Below are 23,108 nucleotides of genomic sequence, written 5' to 3' on the forward strand. Positions count from 1 at the left end.
TCTGTTATTGTTCATCGTTTATATAAACTATTTTGATTAGAATTTAGGAGGACTGGCTAGCAAGTTTGCAGATGAGACCAAATGTAGTGGTATAGTGGACAGTGAAGAAGGTTATCTCCGAGTACAACAGCATCTTGATCAACTGGGCCAGTGCGCTGAGGAATGGTAGATGGAGTTTAATTCAGTTAAATGTGAGGTGTTGCATTTTGATAAGACAAACTGGGCGGGACTTGCGATGTTAATGGTAGAGCCCTGGGGAGTGTTGTCAAATAAAGAAACCTCACGGTTCAGGTACATAGTTTCTTGAAAATGGCATCACAGGTAGACAGAGTGATGAAGTTGTTTAGCATACTTGCCTTCATCGGTCAGAGCATTGAGTACAGGAGCTGGGATGTCATGTTACAGCTGTACAAAACATTGGTAAGGCCACATTTGGAATACTGTGTGTACACTCTGTATTTGAAAGGATGTTATTAAACTGGAATAGGTACAAAAGATGATTTACAAGGATGTTATTTAGACTGGAAGGTTTTGAGTTATAAGGAGAAACTGGTTAGACTGCGACTTTTTTCTCTAGAATGTAGGAGGCTGAAGGGTGAGTTCACAGGTGTTAATGAAGTCATGAATAAGTTAAATTGCCAAAGTTTTTTTCCCCAGGGTAGGGGAGTTCAGAAGTAGTGGGCAAAGGTGAGAAGGGACTGATTTAAAAGGGACTTGAGGGGCAACCCTTTCAAATAGGGGCAGTAAACATATCGAACGAGGAAGTGGTAAAGGTGGGTACAATTAGAACAGTTTACAGACATTTAGACAGGTACATGGAAAAAGGTATACATACAGGTGTATGGGTCAAACGCAGGTAAGTGGGATTAGTTCTGTTTAGGAACCTGGTTGGCATGGATAAGTTGGGCAGGAGGGTCTGTTCTCATGCTGTATGACTCTAATGTTTGCTACTACAGTAAAGATGAAATTTACAGAAAAAACCCAACAAAATAATATTTAAACAATTATAAAATATGATAGTGAAATGTTTGAGTGGGAGAATTTAGTTTCAGGTGAGTGAGTGTATCAGAGGCTGGGTGGATAGGTAAATGAGTGACGGGTGGGTGAATTAGCATCTGGATGTGTTAGGTAGGAAGGAGAAGGATTATTGTTTTGGGAGATTTGATCAAGCCACTCAAAATTAAGAGATTTAGACAGAAAAAACAGCAAGAAACTATACATATTGAGAACTACAGGACAATGACTCAAGATGATTAGGAATGGTTTAGATCGGGAATGAATTGCTTGAGAATTTGGTGAAGGCAGATTCAATCACGTGAATTTAAAAAGGCGATTGCATAAGCACCTGAAGAGACTGAAAGGATAGGCGAGTGGAGCTAGGTGAGTTGCTCTTTCAGGAAGCTTGCCCAGCCATGTCAAGTTGAATAATCGCTTTGTGCTGTAACCATTCTCTCAAACAGTAATGAATTAAAAGTAGAACAGATAACCAGTAATATGGGGGCATTTATTCACTACAGAGCTTCAAGAGCAGATGCAAGCCTTGTTGTAGAAAACAGATTATCCAGGTCAAAATTGCTTAAGTTCTGTTCTGGGTCCTCTTCTATTTGTGATTTTTGTAAATGATTTGGATGAAGGAGTGGAAGGGTGGATTAGCAAGTTCAAGGACGATACGAAGGTGGGTCAAGTTGTGGACAGTGTGGAGGGCTGTTCTAGGTTACAAAGGGACATTGATAGGATGCAGAGCTGGGGTAAGTAACAGATAGAGTTTAACCCTGAAAAGTATGAGGTGATTCATTTTGGGAGGACAAACTTGAAAGCAGAATACAGGGTTAACGGAAGGATCCTTGGCAGTGTGGAGGAGCAGTGGGATCTTGGGGTTCATGTCCACAGTTCGCTGAAAGCTGCCACCCAGGTAAGTTGTTAAGAAGGCGTATGGTGTGTTAGCTTTCATTAATAGAGCAATTGGGTTCAAGAGCCGTGAAGTTATGCTCCAGCTATACAATAGCCTGGTTTGACCACATCTGGAGTACTGTGTCCAGTTCTGGTCACCTCATTACAGGAAAGATGTGGAAGCATTGGAAAAGGTGCAGAGGAGATTTACTAGGATGTTGCCTGAAATGGAGGTAAGATCTTATGAGGATAGGTTAAGAGAGCTAGGGCTTTTCTCTATTAGAACAACGAAGGATGAGAGGTGACTTGACAGAGGTGTACAAAATGATCAGAGGTATAAATAGAGTGGACAGCCAGAGACTCTTTCCTGGGGTGGACATAGCTATTACAAGGGGGCATAGTTTTTAAAATGAGTGGAGGTAGATATAGGGGAGACGTCAGAGGTAGTTTCTTTACTCGGAGTGGTCGGGGCGTGGAATGCATTGCCGGAGAGGGTAGTGGAGTTGGCCGCATTGTGGACATTTAAGTGGCTATTAGATAGGCATATGGATGATAGTATAAGGTAGAGGTGGAGGTTAGGTAGACCTTATGTTTAGGGTAAAGTTTGGCGCAACATCGCGAGCCTGTACTGTTCTATGTTCTAAGTTGTCAAGTACTACCACTTAAGTTTTGTTCAACTGTACGAAACGGAGTTAAGTATTAGAATATTGGTAGGATTGCTGTATTCATGCCTTTGGCAAAACAATTTGAACATGTTCCACAGCACAATGTAGAGATTGGATACTGGAACTAACTGGTCTTTGGACAAATAATGCCAGCAGCTGAGAATGAACAAATTAGCTGAATCAAGTGGCTAAACTATAGCGACTGGGTTTCAGTTTGAAATTGATTGAACTGCTTGCTTTTTGAGAACATTACTTTTGTGTTAAACCGTGAAACTTGCTTAGAGCAACAGCAATATTTTAACTGCTTTTATACTGCAATAAAAAGCAAAATTCAGGTGAAACTTGGCAGGTCTTTAAGCATCTGTGAAGAGAAAGCAGAACCAGCGTTTCAGTCCAGTGACCCTTCTTCTGACAGCCTACTACCAGACTTGCTGAATTTTTCCAGCAGCCTTTGTTTTTGTTTCAGATATCCAGTATCTGCTGTTCTGTTTCGTTAGTTTTATATTGTCATTTTTTTGGATTCAGATTCTTGGTGACCAGAATCTGTAAACTGACTCCCAAGCTGGCAGTGCTAAATTTGACTTCCTTATCAGATCAAGGGTTACAGACCCAAAAAAAACCAGACTACAAGCCTAGTTATCGGGGATTTGGTTGATCTTAAAAATTGGGAGCTGGGTTATCAAACAAGTGTCTTATAGCCCGATCTAAAATAGCACCATTGTGAAAACATCTTTTAAGACTTTAAAATTTTTGGTTTATTTCATACTTTATCTCAAATGTCTCTCAAACTTCATAGAATCATATAGTACAGAAAAAAATCCCTTTGGTCCCTCAAGCCTGCACCACCATTACTACCACTGAAAATGTGCTAATCCCAATTGCCTGCACTTGTCCTCGAATATTGTAGTATTTTGAAGTGCTCATACAAATATTCTAAAGGTTGTAAAATTTCTGACCTTCAGCACCTTTCCGATTAGCGAATTCCAGATTCTGACCACCTGCTGCGTGAAAATGTTTTTTCCCCAGATCCCCTCTGAATCTCTTGCCCCTTACCCTAAAACTGTACTCCCTCGAGACGGACAAGGGAACAGCTGCTCCCTAATCAACCCTTCTGTACCCCTCATTATCTTACACACCTCAATCATGTTCTCCCTCAGTCTTGCGTGCTCTAAAGAAAACAATTCAAGCCCATCAAGTTTCTCTTTATAGCTCAATTTCTCTATTCTAGGCTACATCCTGGGAATCTCCTGTGTACTCCTTTTCAGTCTAATCAAATCCTTCCTGTAGTGAGTACTGTACACGGTACTCCACTTATGACCTGGCCAATGCTCTGTACAACTCCAGTAATACTTCCTTGTTCTTACATACTATGTCTTGGCTGATGAAAGCAAGTGTCCCATATGCTGCTTTAACTATCCTATTCATATGCTCTGCTGACTTCAGGGATCTGTGAATAATTACCCCAAGATCCCTCCGTCCCTCTAAGCTACCTAGTGCCCTACCGTTCAAAATATTCCCTTGTCTTGTTTCCTCTTCCAAAGTGCGTCACCTCACACTTATTAGAGTTAAATACTATCTGCCACCAGTCTGCCCATCTGGCCAACCCATCTATATCTTCCTGTAACCTACAACCATCTTCCTCACTGTTAACCACTCTACCAGTCATGGTGTTGTCTCCAAATTTGCTTATCATTGCCCCTACATTTTCATCTTTATCATATTGTTTGATATATGTATTTTTTATTTATATATAAGATTCCCAGTACTAATCCTTATGGTACATCGTTGGACACCAGCCTTCAGTCACTCAAACAGCCTTCTACCACTATAGACAATCGACAATGGGTGCAGGAGTAGGCCGTTCGGCCCTTCGAGCCAGCACCTCCATTCATTATGATCAAGGCTGATCATCCACAATCAGTATCCTGTTCCTGCCTTATCCCCATAACCCTTGACTCCACTATTTTTTAAGAGCTCTATCCATCTGTTTCTTGGAAGTGTCCAGGGAGTTGGCCTCCACTGCCTTCTGGGGCAGAGCATTCCATATATCCGCCACACACTCTGGGTGAAGACGTTTTTCCTCAACTCCTGTTCTAAATGGCCTACCCCTTATTCTTAAACTGTGTTCTCTGGTTCTGGACTTACCCATCAGCGGAAACATGCTTCCTGCCTCCAGAGTGTCCAATCCCTTAATAATCTTATACGCCTCAATCAGATCCCCTCTCATCCTTCTAAACTCAAGTATATAGAAAAAGGGTCTGAAGAAGGGTCTACGCCCAAAACGTCAGACTTCCTCCTCCCCTGATGCTGCTTGGCCTGCTGTGTTCATCCAGTTCTACAACTATTACTAAGCCAGTTCAGATCCACCTCACTGAGTTTCCCTGAATTGCACATACTTTAATCTTCTCAATTAGTCTCCCACGCAGGAACATGTCAAAAGCTTTGCTAAAATTCATATAAATTACAATAACTGAACTTCCCTCATCCACACACTTGATCACATTTTCAAAAGATTCTTAATAATTGGTTAGGCATGACCTCTCTCTGACAAAGCCATGCTGAATATCCCAAATTATGCCATGCCTTTCCAATTGATTATTAACTTGCTCCTTTTTCAGAATTTTCTCCAACAGTTTCCCTGCTGCTGATACGACACTCACTGGTCTGTAATTTCCTGGTTCATGTCTTCCACTTTTTAAGAAGCGCAGTACCCCATCAGCCATTCTATAGTCCTCTAGCACCTTTCCCTCTGGCCAGAGATGAATTTAGAATTTGTGTCAAAGCCTCTGTAATTTCCTGCTATGCCTCCCATAACAGCCTGGGATGCAGTTCATCTGGGCCAGGGGATTTGCCTGCTTTAAAGCCCGACAGTCTCCAATGCCTCCCATTTTCTATGTCAAACTGTGCGAGTTCCTCACAGTTCCTTTTCCCGAATTCCTTACCTAAATCATCCTTTTCCACTGTGAATATTTTCAACACCCTTCCAATATCTTGCGGTTTCACTTACAGATTGTCTTCTTAGTTCCTAATGGGACCTAATCTTTCCCTGGTTAATCTCTTCCCTTCAATGTATTTATGAAATATCTTAGAATTCTCTATAATCTTGTTCACAAGTCCTTTCTCATGCCCCCTTTTTGCTCTTCTAAGTGCTTTCTTAAGTTCCTTCCTGCACTTCCTGTATTCCTTTCGGACTGCAGCCGAATTGTTCCCTTTGGACTTGCTGAAAACCCTTTGTACTCTTGTGTTGGCCACCCCCATATCTACTCCCAAAAATGACCTTTTTTTGTTCTTGTAGTTGAGAGAGAAATTTTTGCTAGGGTACCAGGAGAAACATTCTGTTTTTCAAATATTGCCAGTGAATAGCTCATATCCAGTTGAATGACAGGAACAAATTGCTTTATTACATTTGAAGGGTGTTATGTCTTGACAACACAGCACTTTCTCAGTATTGCACTGGAGTATCAGAATCCAGTCTTGGAATTGGGTCTGAATTTTGTTGTATTTCCCTGTGACGTGAAAATGCTGAAAACGTGAAGTACAATGTGCCATTTTTTGTCCCATTCATTTTGGCAGATGTTTACCATGGTTTGGCAGTCTAGAATCAAGGAACACTAACAAAAATAAGCAGAAGACATTTAAGACCAAGATGAGGAGTAATTGTTTTATTAAGAGAGTTGTGAGTCTTGATTCTCTCCGCCAGAGGGCTGTGGAAGCTCAGTTGTTGAGTACAAATAAAGTACAGATTGACAGATTTCTAAATACCGGTTGCATAATGGGATACAGCTCAATAAGCTGATCAGCTTACTCCTGTTCATGTTTTCTTATAAACTGGGCCATACTAAGTCATTTCCTTGTGCTTGGGCCCCATGAGATCCTTGAGATAATGCACTGTGTAAGCTTTAGAAATTGTCACTGGCAAACAAATTGTTCTCTCCATTACCTACACTCATTAACGTGCTTTGTGTAATGGTAAAAGATGAAGGCTGTGAGTCGTATGAACAGGCAACAGTTTCATAAGCTCCAGTTCTGGGTGTGTCTAATGGAAAATGGGGCCAGTTATGAATGTAAATAAGGAAGAGTAGCCCTTGAAAAGTGGCATGTTGCAATTACCCTGAAGGTAACAGAACAATCCGTAATGCCTTTTAAGAGGTTTCCTTTAACACACGGCTGAAGGAGCTTGTGAATTTTCTGTTTAGGCGCAGGCTGTTAAGTTTGAGTATTTAAGAGTTAGCTGAGATTGTAAATGCAACCTACAATATAGTTAATTACAGGATCAACATTTTATTTCTGTTCTGGAACGGGCTTTCATACTACAAGGCAGTTTCTACAAATTAGCAGTGACATTTCCAGCCATCGTGTAATTAAGTGTAATTATTTGTTCAGTTTGGAGATAATTTCGTGTAAGGTGAGACTTCATATATTAATATTTTATATTTTGTCACTATTTGAAATCATTGGCAGTATTTTGATGGTAAAAATAAAAGCCAGAAACAGGCAATTCCATTCACTGTAAATCTATATTTCAAAACTTTAAAATATCAGGACGAACATTTCTCAAAATAGTTCTGATGGAGTAACTATTGTTGGGATTATTGTCCTTGTTGCTTGTAGAGTATTAAAGCATTAATGATTGTTACATTTAAGCTGTTCAATTTATAGTTGCCTGACCGAAACCACCTTCACTCTAATGTTTATAAAAGTTTATGTAAGGATACATTTTTCTTTCTCCAGGTCAATTGTGTGTGAACATCTTGGATGTTTTCTTTTGTTGCAGCTGCCCCAAAGGCAAAGAAAGAAGATGTCCCAACTTTTACTGAGCAGTCCAATGTTGAACCTGGGAGCAGTGACCCTGACAAATACTGTAGCCTGTGTCAAGCTTTTTTTAACCATCCTGCTATTGCTAAACAACACTATGTGGGTAAAAGACACAAGAAGCGTGAGACAAAAGCAAAGTTGTTGGAACAACTGGGGCAAACTGATAATAACTGTGAGTATAAAACCTGCAGACAGCTAGTGAACTGCATACATGGATAGAAAAGGGGTTAAATGTTGGAAATACACTGCAGGCCTCACAGTATCTGCTAAAGATTACATTGCTATCAGAGGCCTTACATTAGCATTTAAGAAAGCTTACATCCATACCATCAATTCATCATTGATTTTTCAAGATTCTGACATGTCTGCTGTGTATTTCTGCTATTTTGTTATTTTTATTTCGGATTATCAGCATTTCGGTGTTATATTTATTTCTGGGTTAAATATTGTGTTCTATTCTTAAGCTGATTGAAGACCAACTTTCAGAAATCAGCAGAGTAAATTGTGGTACTCTTTGGAAACTTTCATTTTTTTGTATAATACATGTGCACCTTCAATATTAACATTTGAAAAGCAGCATTAAGCTTAGAGTATTATTACTATTTTCATATGAAGAATTTCATGTGAAATGAGAAGAATTTACTTAGACTTGAGAAACATGTGGCATTTAGTATTTTGTAGTTTTTTTTGTGGCTAACAAATTAAAAAGTAAGTGTATCACCAAGCCATTATTAGAAGAATGACTTTCTGATTTACTTTATTTAATGGAAAAATGAAATGGAGACTTAAATAACTTATCAATATGTAGGTTTGATGCCACTTGCTTTATATTGTTTATAAAAGGAATATCAGCATTTGTTTCAGTTCAAAGCTGATGGATTTTTGTTAGCGAGTTTTGAGAAGATTTGTAGCCCAGGTTGACGTTCTGGATGTGAGTTTGCTTGCTGAGCTGGAAGGTTAGTTTTCAGACGTTTCGTCACCATTCTAGGTAACATCATCAGTGAGCCTCCGGTGAAGCGCTGGTATTACGTCCCGCTTTCTATTTATCTGTTTAGGTTTCCTTGGGTTGGTGATGTCATTTCCTGTTCTTTTTCTCAGGGGATGGGAGATGGGCTCCAAATCAATGTGTTTGTTGATGGAGTTCCGGTTGGAATGCCATGCTTCTAGGAATTCTCGTGTGTGTCTCTGTTTGGCTTGTCCTAGGATGGATGTGTTGTCCCTTCCTCATCTGTATGTAAGGATACGAGTGATAGTGGGTCATGTCGTTTTGTGGTTAGTTGATGTTCATGTATCCTGGTGGCTAGCTTTCTGCCTGTTTGTCCAATGTAGTGTTTGTCACAGTTCTTGCAAGGTATTTTGTAGATGACGTTCGTTTTGCTTGTTGTCTGTATAGGGTCTTTTAAGTTCATTAGCTGCTGTTTTAGTGTGTTGGTGGGTTTGTGGGCTACCCTGATGCCAAGAGTTCCGAGTAGTCTGGCAGTCATTTCGGAAATGTCTTTGATGTAGGGGAGAGTGGTTATGGTTTCTGGGCCCATTTTGTCTGTTTGTTTGGGTTTGTTGCTGATTGTTGCAAACAAACAGACAAAACGGGCCCAGAAACCATAACCACTCTCCCCTACATCAAAGACATTTCCGAAATGACTGCCAGACTACTCGGACCTCTTGGCATCAGGGTAGCCCACAAACCCACCAACACACTAAAACAGCAGCTAATGAACTTAAAAGACCCTATACAGACAACAAGCAAAACGAACGTCATCTGCAAAATACCTTGCAAGAACTGTGACAAACACTACATTGGACAAACAGGCAGAAAGCTAGCCACCAGGATACATGAACATCAACTAACCACAAAACGACATGACCCACTATCACTCGTATCTTTAAATACAGATGAGGAAGGACACCACTTTGAATGGGACAACACATCTCTCCTAGGACAAGCCAAACAGAGACACGCACGAGAATTCCTAGAAGCATGGCATTCCAACCGGAACTCCATCAACAAACACATTGATTTGGAGCCAATCTACCATCCTCTGAGAAAAAGAACAGGAAATGACATCACCAACCCAAGGAAACCTAAACAGATAAATAGAAAACGGGACATAACACCAGCGCTTCACCGGAGGCTCACTGAGGATTTTTGTACTGTACAGCTCTGTAGAAGTATTTATGTCTTCATCCAAAAAACTAGAATCAATCGGTATTCCCAGTTCAATACATTTTTGATGAGGTGCAATTCAAATGAACAATTTGGATCGTTGATTCATTATCTGGTTCTTTATGACCTTGCACTACTTGGCTGGGTAATTGAAAACCAGCATCATTCGACATGCTTTGTATGTCATCTGTTCACTGCATCTGGCCTTTTGAAAATGTCTTCTCCTAATTTTGAAACCAATTATTGCACCTAACGTTGAATAGAATTTTCCTAGTTGAAAACAGGCAAACTTCAAACATGGCTAAAATTTCCAATATCCAAAGAAAAAACAAATGTGCTTCTACTCTTCCATTTGTCTGTGCGACTGCACGTTGTAAACATCAGTTCTGACTTTCATTCTGGGGTCTGGTTCACAAGCAGTCTGTAGAATGTTTCCCCATTGACTGTGTGTAACACAAGACTGTGGATGTTTATGTGCTGCTTCCATTGAAGGATGCAATAGCTTAGCCCTATACTCCTTCCATTTCCTGTGAGATATGGTATGAACTTATGTGCACATGACTGCTCGCACACCCACACCTGACCTGAAGTTATGTTGACTGATCTGGAATATTAGTGGTCTTTAAGACTGGACTAGTCACTGTTTTGATCCAACTGAACCTTTTAATTTATCTGTGGGACGTGGGCGTTGCTGGCTGGCCAGTGTTCATTACCTGTCCCTAGTTGCCATTAAGAAGTTGGTGAGCTGCTTTCATGAATGGCTGCAGTCCACCTGTTGTGGGTTGACCCAAAATGCCATCAGGGAGGGAAATCAAGGATTTTGACGCAGTGACAGCGAAGGAACGGCAATGTATATCGAACTCAGGATGGTGAGTGGCTTGGAAGGGAACTTGAGGGTGATGCTGTTCCCATGCATGTGCAGCCCTTGTCTTTCTAGGTGGAAGTGGCTGTAGGTGTGGTAGGTGCTACTGAAGGATCTTTGGTGAATTTCATTAGGGATCATGTAATTTGGTTTAATGTTGTACAGTTACAAATGTATTGATATGTTTTAATGTATGTTGAGATACAGGCAAGCTTTGTATTGAGTTGTATCGATATTACAGCATATCTATGAGGTACTCTTACCACATTGTTTTCTCCTCTGCTAGAGAACTTATTTTTTTCCTTATCAAAACTGTCAGCTTTGGCTTTTTAATTGTAACTTCCCATTCCCAAACTACTGTTGTTTGAAATATGAGTGGTTGTAAAAAAATTTCACTTAGTCCTGCAGCTAATATTTTGGCTCCATGGTAATAGCAATACTTGAGGCAGAATCACTGGTCTCCATTGGTCACTTGCGGTGAAAATTTGCTGCTGAAATCTGCTGTCAAAATACAAGTACTTTCTATGCTGTGTCATTCTTTTGAAAAAGGTGGTCTCTTATCTCATGGGGCCTATTATTCTTGCATGTTCTGAATAGTTGCCTTCTCCAATGACTTTTGTATACTGCTTTTAGATTTAACTATAATGTACCACATATTCTTGCTGTATATGTGGCAAAAAAATACATCAGGACAAGTAATGGCTACACCAAAAGCAGGAATCAGCAGCCTGTTTTGTATCATGTCAACGTAAAACACCTAGCTCACTGTGGAGCTAAAGGTTTACACGTTGCCTGTAAAGTTTGAGAAATGCAAAATGTTTTTTGTGTCAAAAAAAATTGTTTTCACTGGAAGTATTAACTCTTAAATAATGAGAATCATACAGTACAGAAGAGGCCTTTAGCCCCATCAAGTCAATACAGCTAAAGCTACACTAAATGTATTTGAGAACTACCTTCCAGAGTTATGTAACTTCATATTTTACTGAAGCAGATAAATATTTGAAAGAGCTACATTAACAAAGCAAGAAAATAAATGATTTTGCCTTAGAAAGCAAAACAAATGGGAAAACTGCAAATGCTGGAATGTGAAATAAAAACAGAAAATTATGGAAATGCACAGCAGGTCATGCACTGTCCATAAAAGACAGGATCGACTCCAAGGTTTTAAGGTGTGAAATTTGAAAATCTGAACCAAAGCCTGAAAGGTAGATGAGGATTTTATGGATCAAAGCAAGTTCAAAGGAAGAGTATCAATAGATTGTGGCACAGCAGATAAATCTCACAGGGAGTGGATGTGTTCATTATGTACAAACTAAAAGTAGATCATTGGTAAGTTCGGGTTTGTGGTGTCTGTGTAGCATTGCAAGGGTATTTACGGAATATAGAACCAAAATGAGCAAATGGAATTTAATTGTAGATTAGCCTTTACCCAACTGAATGGTGGAACAAACATGAGAGACTGAGTGGATTGCTTTCATTCTTGCGCTGTCCCAAATTCATTTAAATTCATTTCCTTTTATTATTTGAAATGTTTTTGTAGTCTGTGAAATTTACCTATTATGCTGTAACCACATTAATTTTGCTATCCGATTCCCTGAACTCTGTATATGCAGTTCCAAACCGAACTGCATTATCACTATGAGGAGGTCTGTAGATGGTTTTTGCCATAGTCTTGTAATTGTTACTACTTCTGAATTTCACTTTTCTGTTTCCACAATCTGATTACTTTGGCTGAAATCTCATTATACTACCTGGGTAATGAGGTTTGTTTTTCATACAACTACCTCCTGCTGCTTTCCCAGTTTTTTCTGTTCATAAAAGAATAGCCTGTAACATGCACCACTAATCGTGTTTACTACATAGCAAATCTGAGCCTTCGTGGTCATGGGGTATAATATAGTGGCCATGTTGCTGGCATAGCATTTCAGAAGGGTGAGTTGAGGATATGAGTTCAAATGTCACCTTGGCAGAGGGAAATCTAAGTTCAATTATTTAAAAAATAGGGAGTTTTTTTTTAGAAAATGCTTGTAATGGTGACCATGAAATGACTCTCATTAAAATCAATCCGTTCAGTGATTCAGTGGTGTCCTTCGGGAAGGAAATCTGTAAATTTGTCATCTTATCCACTCTGGCCAAAATGTGACTCGACATTTGTAGCAATATGACTCATACTAGTCCTTGGAAATGGCCCAGTCGGTCACTCAATTGTGTCTCTTGGGTAGTTTAGCATGAACAGTAAATGGCAGCAATGACCACGTTCTGTGAAGGAGTAAAGAAAAATGCAATATTCATCCATCCTGAAATACTATGAAAAGAAAGAGACAGTAACTAATTTAGCTTCTTATTTTGGACCTCCTCAAACTCTAATGGATTTGTTTTATAACTCTATCATACTATTGTCCTAATATCCTCTGCTCTGAGGAAAACTTTTCTCGTTATGTGTTTACGGTTATGTTCACATTTATATTTCCTTTTGGAATGTGTCCTATATCAGCATCCTTCCTTTAGAGTGAAGCCTGGAGTTGTACAGAGTTCTCCTGTGAAAGGTTTTGCATAGATCCATAATTAACAGCAGGCTAATAGATGACTTGTAAGTTTAATTCCTCCTGCCTGACCAGTTTATCTATTGATTTTCTCTTCTCCCCCCACCCACCCACTATTAGGAGTTATAAAGTAATACAGCATGGAAGCTTCCCCATGCTGACTGTGGTGCCCACTCAGCTGGTTTCAACCACCCACATTTGGTCCATATCCCTCTAAACCCTTCCCAACCATGTATGTATCCAAATGTCTTTTAAATGTTGCAATTGTACCTGCTTCAACTGCTTCCTCTGGCAGCCCATACCATATATGCACCACTGTGTGCGTGAAGATTCTTCTCATAACCACAATAAAGGCATTTTTGCAAGGGGGTGTGCTCTCCGTTTGCATTAAACACCCTAAATGTGATAATCTGCCCACTTTTCTTTGATGATGACTGAATTTTGTTTAATTACTGTTGACCATAAGTTTAGATTACCGTTTTTCTAAAAAACAGAATTTAGGAGCAAATGATAAAGTGATTTTAATCAAGCCATAAAGCGTGTGTAAAACCATTGTTGTAAAGTGATAAAATAGGAGGATGAGGAAACAAAACCAGGCAGCTAAACAAATAGTGACAAAATAAGCTTCCTTGTAATTTCAACTTTTGATAATTGAACTTATAGGCAGGTAATTGCATTATTTAACAGTTGTTTATTATGGTAGGTAACTAAATTATAATCTTTCACAGCTGCTGCTGCTAAAGGCTATCCCTGTAACACCTGTAACATTGTTCTGAACTCAATAGAACAGTATCAGGCACACATCCAGGGAACCAAACACCAGAACCAGTAAGTACACTTACCTGTTTTTTTTAAGCAAACCTATAAAAGTTATCCTGTTCTTAGCAGCACACAACAATCTACACAGGACAGACAAAAATGACAGCAACTTAGTTTGATATGAATCAGAGATGAGTCCATTAGAGCTATCTTCACTTTAACGTGGAAAACAATTTTGATTTAATTAATCTGGTTATTTCAGCGATCTAGTGTGCAGAATTGTTAGAATGTGTGCATTCAGCTTTCTTCATTTTTGCATTTAAGTTCCATTTCGAAATGACTGGGTGAAAATCTGATCTGCTTCCTTTGTCAGTTGTATCCATTGTGAACAAAATAGGCTGTAGGGGAAAGTCTTTTTTACTTGTGAATTCTTCAGTGACCTATATACAGCTGAAGTGTGTTTGAGCCATGTGTTTGTGAAAATAGTTCAAATTATAGGTTTAAGCCAGAAGATTACACTTCTAGGATCATTCACTGACCAGTAGTCCTGATTCACAGCGTTGTTTTGGAGGCCCAAGCAGCTTAATGATGTACGAATATGATGAATATTTTTCACACTGGAAAAACTACTAAGTGCATCTGCTAGTAGTGTTGAATTAGGGGCATGCACCATTGCTTACAGCATACACTTCTTCCATTGGCCTACTTCTCATCCACCTTCGGATCATCTGTTGCCAGCTTTTATATTTTAATTTGTCCTTTAAATGTAGCAGTGCGAGTAAAGTTACGTTTATTGCCACTTCAGGGAACAGTAAGAACTGGTTATGTGGCTAGGGATTTGGGATAAAATATCAAAACTGAGATGAGGGGGAGCATCTGTGAACCCGTGGGGTGTTTTAAAGCCATGCCCCAACTTCTGTGGTTATTTTGTTTGATGCCAGGTTACAAATTCTAAATTCTTAACAACTTGCTACAATGATGCCCAAACTCAACCTCTGAATTACTATTAACAAGTGCAGTACCATAAACATTGAAACTACATTATCCCTTGTGTGACTGGGACAGTCTTCAGTTACTCTTCATTTAAATTTGTTGACTCAGAATTTATTGACAATAGCTTGATAATGCATTGCCTTAGACTTCTAAATCAAACTATGTTGCTGATTTAGCATCTCACTTGGTCCGTGCTAGCAAAATTTGCTTCTTTTGTTTTAAGCCACTTCTGTGCCCTAGGATGATTTGGATGAACCAGTGCCAAACCAGTCAAATAGTTTTGTGTCTGTGTATCGTAGAGTTCTTGAGGTTGTAGAGTTTCTCTTAGTTAAGGACATTGCCACTTCATCTACTAGATTGCAATTAAAACTGATATCTTTTGATTAATGGATGTAAACCAATAAAAACAAATTTACCAGTTTTTTTTAATGTGCTTGTGCCTAAAGGAATCTAAGAACGTCAACCACTTTTCCTTCATTGCTTGATTCTTTCTTGGGAAGTGATTACAAAGTGTGGGAATTTCCCATTCAAGGCAAAATTCCAATAGTTTGATGATATGCTGGATACATAAGAAACTATTTAAGAGTTATTGTAAATTTGATTACATCCATAGAAAATTAAGTAAATAAAGTGGACTTAAATAGGAATTGTTTGAAGATGGTACACCACAACTATAGCATATGGCACTTTGCAGGGACCATTGTCATCTGGATAACCACATCTGCAGTAAGTATTTGCACCTTGAGGAAATTCAGGTTTGTTAAATTGGGAGACTGAGGTGCAGATCTTATAGTGCATCAGGGAAGAGATGAGTGACATGGGCACCTTTTATCAAATAGATAGTCACACCAGTTGGGCAGTGGTGCACATTTGATCAGTGATTATGAAAGGAGATATGGGAACTTGTGGTGCACTGCTGAAAGACCTTTACTCTGAACTAGCAGAAATGTTTTGCTGCCAGTGTGGATGAGGGATAAAATCTGAAAGGTGAATAAGCAAATTAAACATGGCATTGTGCTGCAGAAGGCCAGTCAAGTGGTCGAAATGAAAGATACTGTTGTATTGGTAGGATGAGGTACAGTCAGGGGAATAAATTTTGTTTCTGGAGCTGTAATTGGCGATTCCAAGGTACCAGCCTAGTGCTAAGGCTGAAGACATTTCCTCTCAGCTGGGAAAGAATTTAAAATAGGACAAGGCTGATCCAGTTATCTTTGTGCACATACGAATCAGTGACTTTGGAGAACTGGGGTTCTGATGAAGGAATTTTAGGAACCAGGGTGCAGGACCAGAGCAATGCACAAATTGATATAAAGTCGAAACATGAAAGCATTGAACGTCTAATTCAAAGAATAGTGTGTCAAAGGATTTTTTTAAATTCATGGTACTGGCGCCAGCACTAGGAAAATAGGTTGTTTGCTTAGAACAAATTGGGACCAATGTCCTGGTGGATTGTATAACTATGATTTTAGGTGAAGCTTCAAACTAAAAAGTTGGGGAGATGTGTGGAATTTAAATTAGGAAACATTTAAAATTCTAAAAAGAAGAATCAAGGCCCCAGAACAGTGTTGTGATTTGAGTAAAGAGGAGCATTTGATAGGATTGGCCTAAAAAGTTGAAAGGTATCCACATCAGATGCCACCAAAACTACTGATTATTTCCGGCATCCACCACAATGTACTCTAAAAAGGGTTTTTGATGTGCAGTAAAACTGATTCTTAAATACTTCGTAAAATGCTAATGAGCTTACGCATATGAATTAGGAGCGGGAGTAGGAAATTCAACCTTTTGAGTCTCCTCTGCTGTTTAACATTATTCTGGCTGATGTTATCCTGGTCTCACTCCTCTCTCTCTCCTGCCTGCTCCCCATAGCCCTTTATCTCACTTTATCAGATTTCTTTTTTTGAATCTGTTGATTGACTCTGCCTCCACTGCACTGTAGGAAAATGAGTTCCACAGATTCGCAACCCTTTGAGAAGTAGATTTTCTTTATCTCAGATGTTGAACCTACATCCTCTCTCTCAATATCTGTGATCTCTTGCTAAGACTTTTGAACAGTGGGGGCAGTGGGAATCATTTGTCCAACGTCCACCTTATCAATCCTTTGTAGTATTTTATATACCTCATGCTTCTGAACTCCAGTGAGTACAAGCCCAGTCTATATAACCACACTTTTTATATGACAGTCCTTTCATCCTGAAATCAATCTGGTGAACCTCCTCTGAACTGCCTCCAGTGCTACCAAACCTATCTTTAAATAAGGAGACCAACTAGACACAATACTTGCAAGTGTGGCCTCGCCAATGTCTTGATTGTAACAACACTGATTTACTTTTATAATGCAGTTCTTTTGCAATGAATGCCAACACTCCATTTGCCTTTCTTCTTAGCTGCACCTGCATATCCAGTTTCTGCAACTCACGCAAAAGGCGACCCAGATCTCCCTGCACTGACACACTTTGAATTTACTTCCCATTTTTAAATAATAATTTGCCCTTTATTTTTCTGGCCAAAAATGGACAACCTTGCACTTAAAATTAAACTTCTGCCCATCCTAGCCTTTCAATATCCATCTACAAACTCTTTATCTCTTTGTCACAACCTGCTTTGTATCATTTGCAAATGTTATTATCTTAACACGCTGTCTCTGTTTGCAAGTCATTTATGTAGATTGTAAATAGTTAAGGTCCAAGAACTGAATCATGTGGCATCTCACCTAGTTACAGTTTGTCATCCAGAGAAGGACTCATTTATCCCGACCCTGTGGTTTCTTTCAGTCAGTCAGACAATCCTCTCTCCAGGCCTGTACTCTACCCCAAACCCACTGGGATCTAACCTTCTGGATCATTCTTTTGTGCAGTACCGTGTCAAATGCTGTTTAGATATACCACACCCACCAGATAACCATTATCTACCTTGGGGTTCTTTGTGAATGTAAGCCAAGCACAACTTCCCTCCATGAAACTGCACTGACACTGTGAATCGAACTTTGCTTTTCCAAGTGTTTAGCTATCACCTTCTTTATGATAGACTTCAGCAACTTCCCCATGACAGAGATCAAACTAACTGGTCCTCAGTTGACCACTTGTTGTCAATCTCCTTTGAATGAGGATGTCATCTTACCATGTTTCCAAAGCACTGGTACCTTTCAAGATTCCAGGGAATTTTGGAACGTCATAATCAATGCATCCACTATCTCTGCATTGCGTTTACCAAGAACTTGTTCTCCTTTCATGCCAAGTGAGGATTTAAATCTGGGATTCAGTGTCTTCTGGGGTGCTAGAAAGAAAAATATTAAATTGGTGAATGTTCAGAAAAAATTACAGAGATGGTGCTAGGAATGTTCTAGCGAAAAGGATACATAGGGTGGTCAGTAGGACTTTAAACTTCTGAGTCGGGGGGGAAGGGAAAGTGAAAGAGACAGGGAGTGTGGAGTTAAATGGAAAGATATGCAACAGGATAGCATGTGTACAGGTGGATTTAAGTTCGAGGCAGACTAGGAATACAGCAAAAAGGAAGGATAGCTTAAGACATCTTGGGATTTCCAACCTCTCTAATAATGTTAAATAAAATGCCTTAATGCTAACTTTCTTAAATGCTCGTAGTATTCGCAACAAAGTAGATAAATTAACAGCACAAATCCTCTTGAATGATTATGATGTGGTAGGCATCACAGAGACATGGTTGCAGGGAGTTCAGGACTGGCAGTTAAACATCCAAGGATTCACAACATATTGAAAAGACAGGGAGGTGGGCAGAGGGGGTGGTGTTGCCTTGGTAGTTAAGAATGAAATTAAATCTACGGCACTGAATGAAGTAGGGTCAAAAGATGTGGGTGGAATTGAGGAACCACAAAGGCAAAAAAACTATAATGGGAGTTATGTACAGACCTCCTAACACTGATCAGGACCAGGGCGCAAGATGCACCGAGAAATAGATAGGGCATGTCAGAAAGGCAAGGTCACGGTGATCATGGGGGACTTCAATATGCAGGTGGATTGGGTGAATAATGTTGCCGGTGGATCCAAAGAAAAGGGATTCATGGAATGTTTGCAGGATGGCTTTTTGGAACAGCTTGTGACGGAGCCCACAAGGGAGCAGGCTATTCTGGACTTAGTGCTATGTAATGAGCCAGACTTTATAAAAGACCTTAAAGTAAGGGAACACTTAGGAGGCAGCGATCATAATATGGTAGAGTTCAGTCTGCAGTTTGAAAGAGAGAAGGCGAAATCGGATGTAATGGTATTACAGTTAAATAAAGGTAATTACCGGGGCATGAGAGAGGAATTGACGAAAATCGACTGGAAGCAGAGCCTAGTGGGGAAGACAGTAGAGCAACAATGGCAGGGGTTTCTGGGTGTAATTGAGGACACCACAGTACAGAGGTTCATCCCAAAGAAAAGAAAGATTATCCGGGGTGGGATTAGACAGCCATGGCTGACAAAGGAAGTCAGGAAATATATCAAAGAAAAAGAGAGAGCCTATAAAGTGGCCAAGAGCACTGGGAAATCAGAAGATTGGGAAGGCTACAAAAACAAACAGAGGATAACAAAGAGAGCAATAAGGAAGGAGAAGATCAAATATGAAGGTAGGCTAGCTAGTAATATTAGAAATGATAGTAAAAGCTTCTTTCAATACATAAGAAACAAACGAGAGGCAAAAGTAGATACTGGGCCGCTCCAAATTGATGTTGGAAGGCTAGTGATGGGAGCTAAGGAAATAGCTGAAGAACTTAATAAGTACTTTGCGTCAGTCTTCACAGTGGAAGACATGAGTAGTATGCCAACAATTAGGGAGAGCCAGGGGTCACAGTTGAGTATGGTAGGCATTACAAAAGAAGTGCTAGAAAAGCTAAAAGGTCTAAAAATTGATAAATCTCCTGGCCCCGATGGCTACATCCTAGAGTTCTGAGGGAGGTGGCTGAGGAAATAGCGGAGGCTTTGGTCGTGATCTTTCAAAAGTCACTGGAGTCGGGGAAAGTCCCAGATGATTAGAAAATTGCTGTTGTAACCCCCTTGTTTAAGAATGGATCAAGGCAAAAGATGGAAAATTATAGGCCGATTAGCCTAACCTCGGTAGTTGGTAAAATTCTAGAATCCATTGCCAAGGATGAGATTTCTAAATTCCTGGAAGTGCAGGGTCAGATTAGAACAAGTCAGCATGCATTTAGTAAGGGGAGGTCGTGCCTGACAAACCTGTTAGAATTATTTGAAGAGGTAACAAGTATGCTAGACCAGGGAAACCCAGTAGATGTTACCTATCTAGACTTCCAAAAGGCTTTTGATACGTTGCCTCACGGGAGGCTGCTGAGCAAGGTGAGGGCCCATGGTGTTCGAGGTGAGCTACTGGCTTGGATTGAGGATTGGCTGTCTGACAGAAGGCAGAGAGTTGGGATAAAAGGCTCTTTTTCGGAATGGCAACTGGTGATGAGTAGTGTCCTGCAGGGTTCAGCGTTGGGGCCGCAGCTGTTCACTTTAACTGTAATGATCTGGATGAAGGGACGGGGGCATTCTGGCGAAGTTTGCCGATGATACGAAGCTAGGTGGACAGGCAGGTAGTACTGAAGAGGTGGGGAAGCTGCAGAAAGATTTAGACAGTTTAGGAGAGTGGTCCAGGAAATGGCTGATGAAATTCAATGTGAGTAAATGTGAGGTTTTGCACTTTGGAAAAAAGAATACAGGCATGGACTATTTTCTAAATGGTGAGAAAATTGCAAAGCAGAAGTACAAAGGGATCTGGGAGTGTTGGTCCAGGATTCTCTAAAGGTTAACTTGCAGGTAGAGTCCGTAATTAAGAAAGCGAATGTAATGTTGTTGTTTATCTCAAGAGGTTTGGAATATAAAAGTAGTGATGTGCTCCTGAGGCTTTATAAAGCTCTCGTTAGGCCCCATTTAGAATACTGTGTCCAATTTTGGGCCCCACACGTCAGGAAGGACATAGTAGCCCTGGAGCGTGTCCAGTGGAGATTCACACGGATGATCCCTGGAGGTTTAACGTATGATGAACGGCTAAGGATCCTGGGATTGTACTCATTAGAGTTTAGAAGGTTGAGGGGAGATCTAATAGAAACTTACAAGATAATGTATGGTTTTGAAGGGGTGGACGCTAGGAAGTTGTTTCCGTTAGGCGGAGAGACTAGGACCCGTCGGCACAGCCTTAAAATTAGAGGGGCTAAATTTAAAACTGAAATGAGATGACATTTCTTCAGCCAGAGAGTGGTGGGCTTGTGGAATTCATTGCCACGGAGTGCAGTGAAGGCCGGGATGTTGGATGCCTTCAAGGCATAGAGCGACAAATTCTTGATCTCAGAAGGAATCAAGGGCTACGGGGAGAGTGCAGGGAAGTGGAGTTGAAATGCCCGTCAGCCATGATTTAAATGGCGGAGTGGACTTGATGGGCCAAATGGCCTTATTTCCACTCCTATGTCTTACGGTCTTAATGTGCAGTTTAAGTTGTAAAAATAGGCTCAATAGGCTAGTACTTTTTTTCAGGAGCATATGAGGTTGCAAGGTGACTTTATAGAAGTTTATAAAATCATGAGGGGCATAGATAAGTTGAATAGCAAGGGTCTTTTCACTAGGGTTGGGAAAATTCAAAACTAGTGGGCATATTTTTACACAGGAAGAGCAAGTTTTACAAAGGATGAGGGGCAGTATTTTTACGCAGAGTGGTTTGTGTGTGGAAATGAACTGCCAGAGGAAGTGGTGGATGTAGGTACAGTTACAACATTTGAAAGACATTTGGATAAATACATGAATAGGAAGGGTTTAGAGGAGTATAGACCAAAAGCAGACAAATGGAACTAGCTTAGTTTGGGAACATCGTGGGCATGGACTAGTTGGACTAGTTAGTCATACAGAATGGAAACAGAACCTATGATTCTTTAAAATGATTATATTCTACCTTTTCTGCCATTACAGTTACATTCTGTTGGTGTTCTCCATGCTGTTTAAAGACAAAAGACACTTATCCCCCATTGATTCCTTTCTTTGATCTCTTTATAATGTAGAAAGTGTAGTGCGAGAATGAACATCAGGCGACATCTAATGTCTTTTTTTTACCCACTATTTGGCATGTCTTGCTATCTCTACATTTCACTAATGCTTTACAGGCCTTCCTGTTGTTTTAGAAGGCTTTTTCTGCTTACTTCCTCATAATCATGCAGTTAAACTGTCTTCAGTTTATGTCTGATTGCTGTGTAAAGTTCAAATAGAATCTGACTTCAACATATTACTGCAGGTAGTGCATTCCAAATATTTAAAAAAACCAAAAAGAAATTTATCCTCATTTCTCCCTTTCATTCTTCTGATAATTATTTCAAGTCTGCTTCCATTGTTTATTGATTCACGTGCCACATTAAATACCCCCATCCCCACCCCCACCATTTTGAATTGATTTTGTATTTTGTTATTGTGATACTCCAAAAAGAAAACAGTTCTTTGCTTTTACAATTCCTACACGTAATTGAATTGCCTCAATCTTGGTAAACCGTCTCTATACCCAATGCAGGATCCTGATGTGCTTCCCAAAATGTACTGCCCAGGATAGTACCGAACACTAATCCTTTACAGGATAACAAAAGTGTGGAGCTGGATGAACACAGCGGGCCGAGCAGTATCTTAGGAGCACAAAAGCTGACGTTTTGGGCCTAGACCCTGATGAAGGGTCTAGGCCTGAAACATCAGCTTTTTGGCTCCTAAGATGCTGCTTGGCCTGCTGTGTTCATCCAGCCCCACACTTTGTTATCTGGGATTCTCCAGCATCTGCAGTTCCCATTATCACTAATCCTTTACATCTGTTTTTATTGTACTCAATTTCTCTTATTGTTTCCTTCCACACTTAAAAAACGCCTTTGGTGAAGACAGGCGCAATGTACTTATGTTGTACCTGAATTCCTCTCTTTTTTTGAATTTTATTTTAAAGTCATTTTAAACAGAAGTAGTTAGTTTGCTTGCTGGCTTACATGCAGTGTGTTAGGACACTGATTTACCACTTTAATAAATGGATTTAGAAGACAGTCTTCAGATAATTCTTTGATAGTACAAAACCTGAGCATTGCTGAGAAAAGACATTTTGTTGAAACCTTTCAATTTTGTACTCATCTGGGTAATTTATGAGAAATGCCAAAGTAAAGAGACAATATCCTTCGCCCTGCTTGAGAGGAAAGCGCTGATCGGTTCGCAAATTGGTTTAAAACGTTTGTTCATTTCTCAGGGCAGTGTTAAATGTCAGTAAGTGTTAACTGGTGCATCTTCCATGGCAGCGCCTCTACCAGAGTATATTTGCCAAACAGTCAGCACTGTCTGCTTGTTCAGTATAAATATTGTTTTCCCTTGGTATTGGTGTTTCTAATGAATTGACCTCATGAGTGCAAAATAAAATGCTTAAACAGTGTATGTTTTGAAGCATGCTTTATTCAG

At 39.9% G+C, this 23,108-nt stretch overlaps 1 protein-coding gene across 3 annotated transcripts in view; it reads left to right on the forward strand.

The window, feature by feature from the left end:
• Positions 1–23,108, forward strand: part of LOC125458161 (zinc finger protein 346-like) — a 52,074-nt gene that overhangs the window by 26,925 nt on the left and 2,041 nt on the right. For 2 of the 3 annotated variants that reach the window (XM_059650805.1, XM_059650806.1), the window contains 2 exons: positions 7,330–7,542; positions 13,668–13,767. In XM_059650805.1, the coding sequence (XP_059506788.1) occupies positions 7,330–7,542; positions 13,668–13,767 (313 nt within the window). The remainder of the gene's footprint in view (positions 1–7,329; positions 7,543–13,667; positions 13,768–23,108) is intronic. The other variant, XM_059650807.1, reaches the window with a different exon arrangement.

This window comes from Stegostoma tigrinum, chromosome 13, assembly GCF_030684315.1.
Source record: "Stegostoma tigrinum isolate sSteTig4 chromosome 13, sSteTig4.hap1, whole genome shotgun sequence".
NCBI lineage: Eukaryota > Metazoa > Chordata > Chondrichthyes > Orectolobiformes > Stegostomatidae > Stegostoma > Stegostoma tigrinum.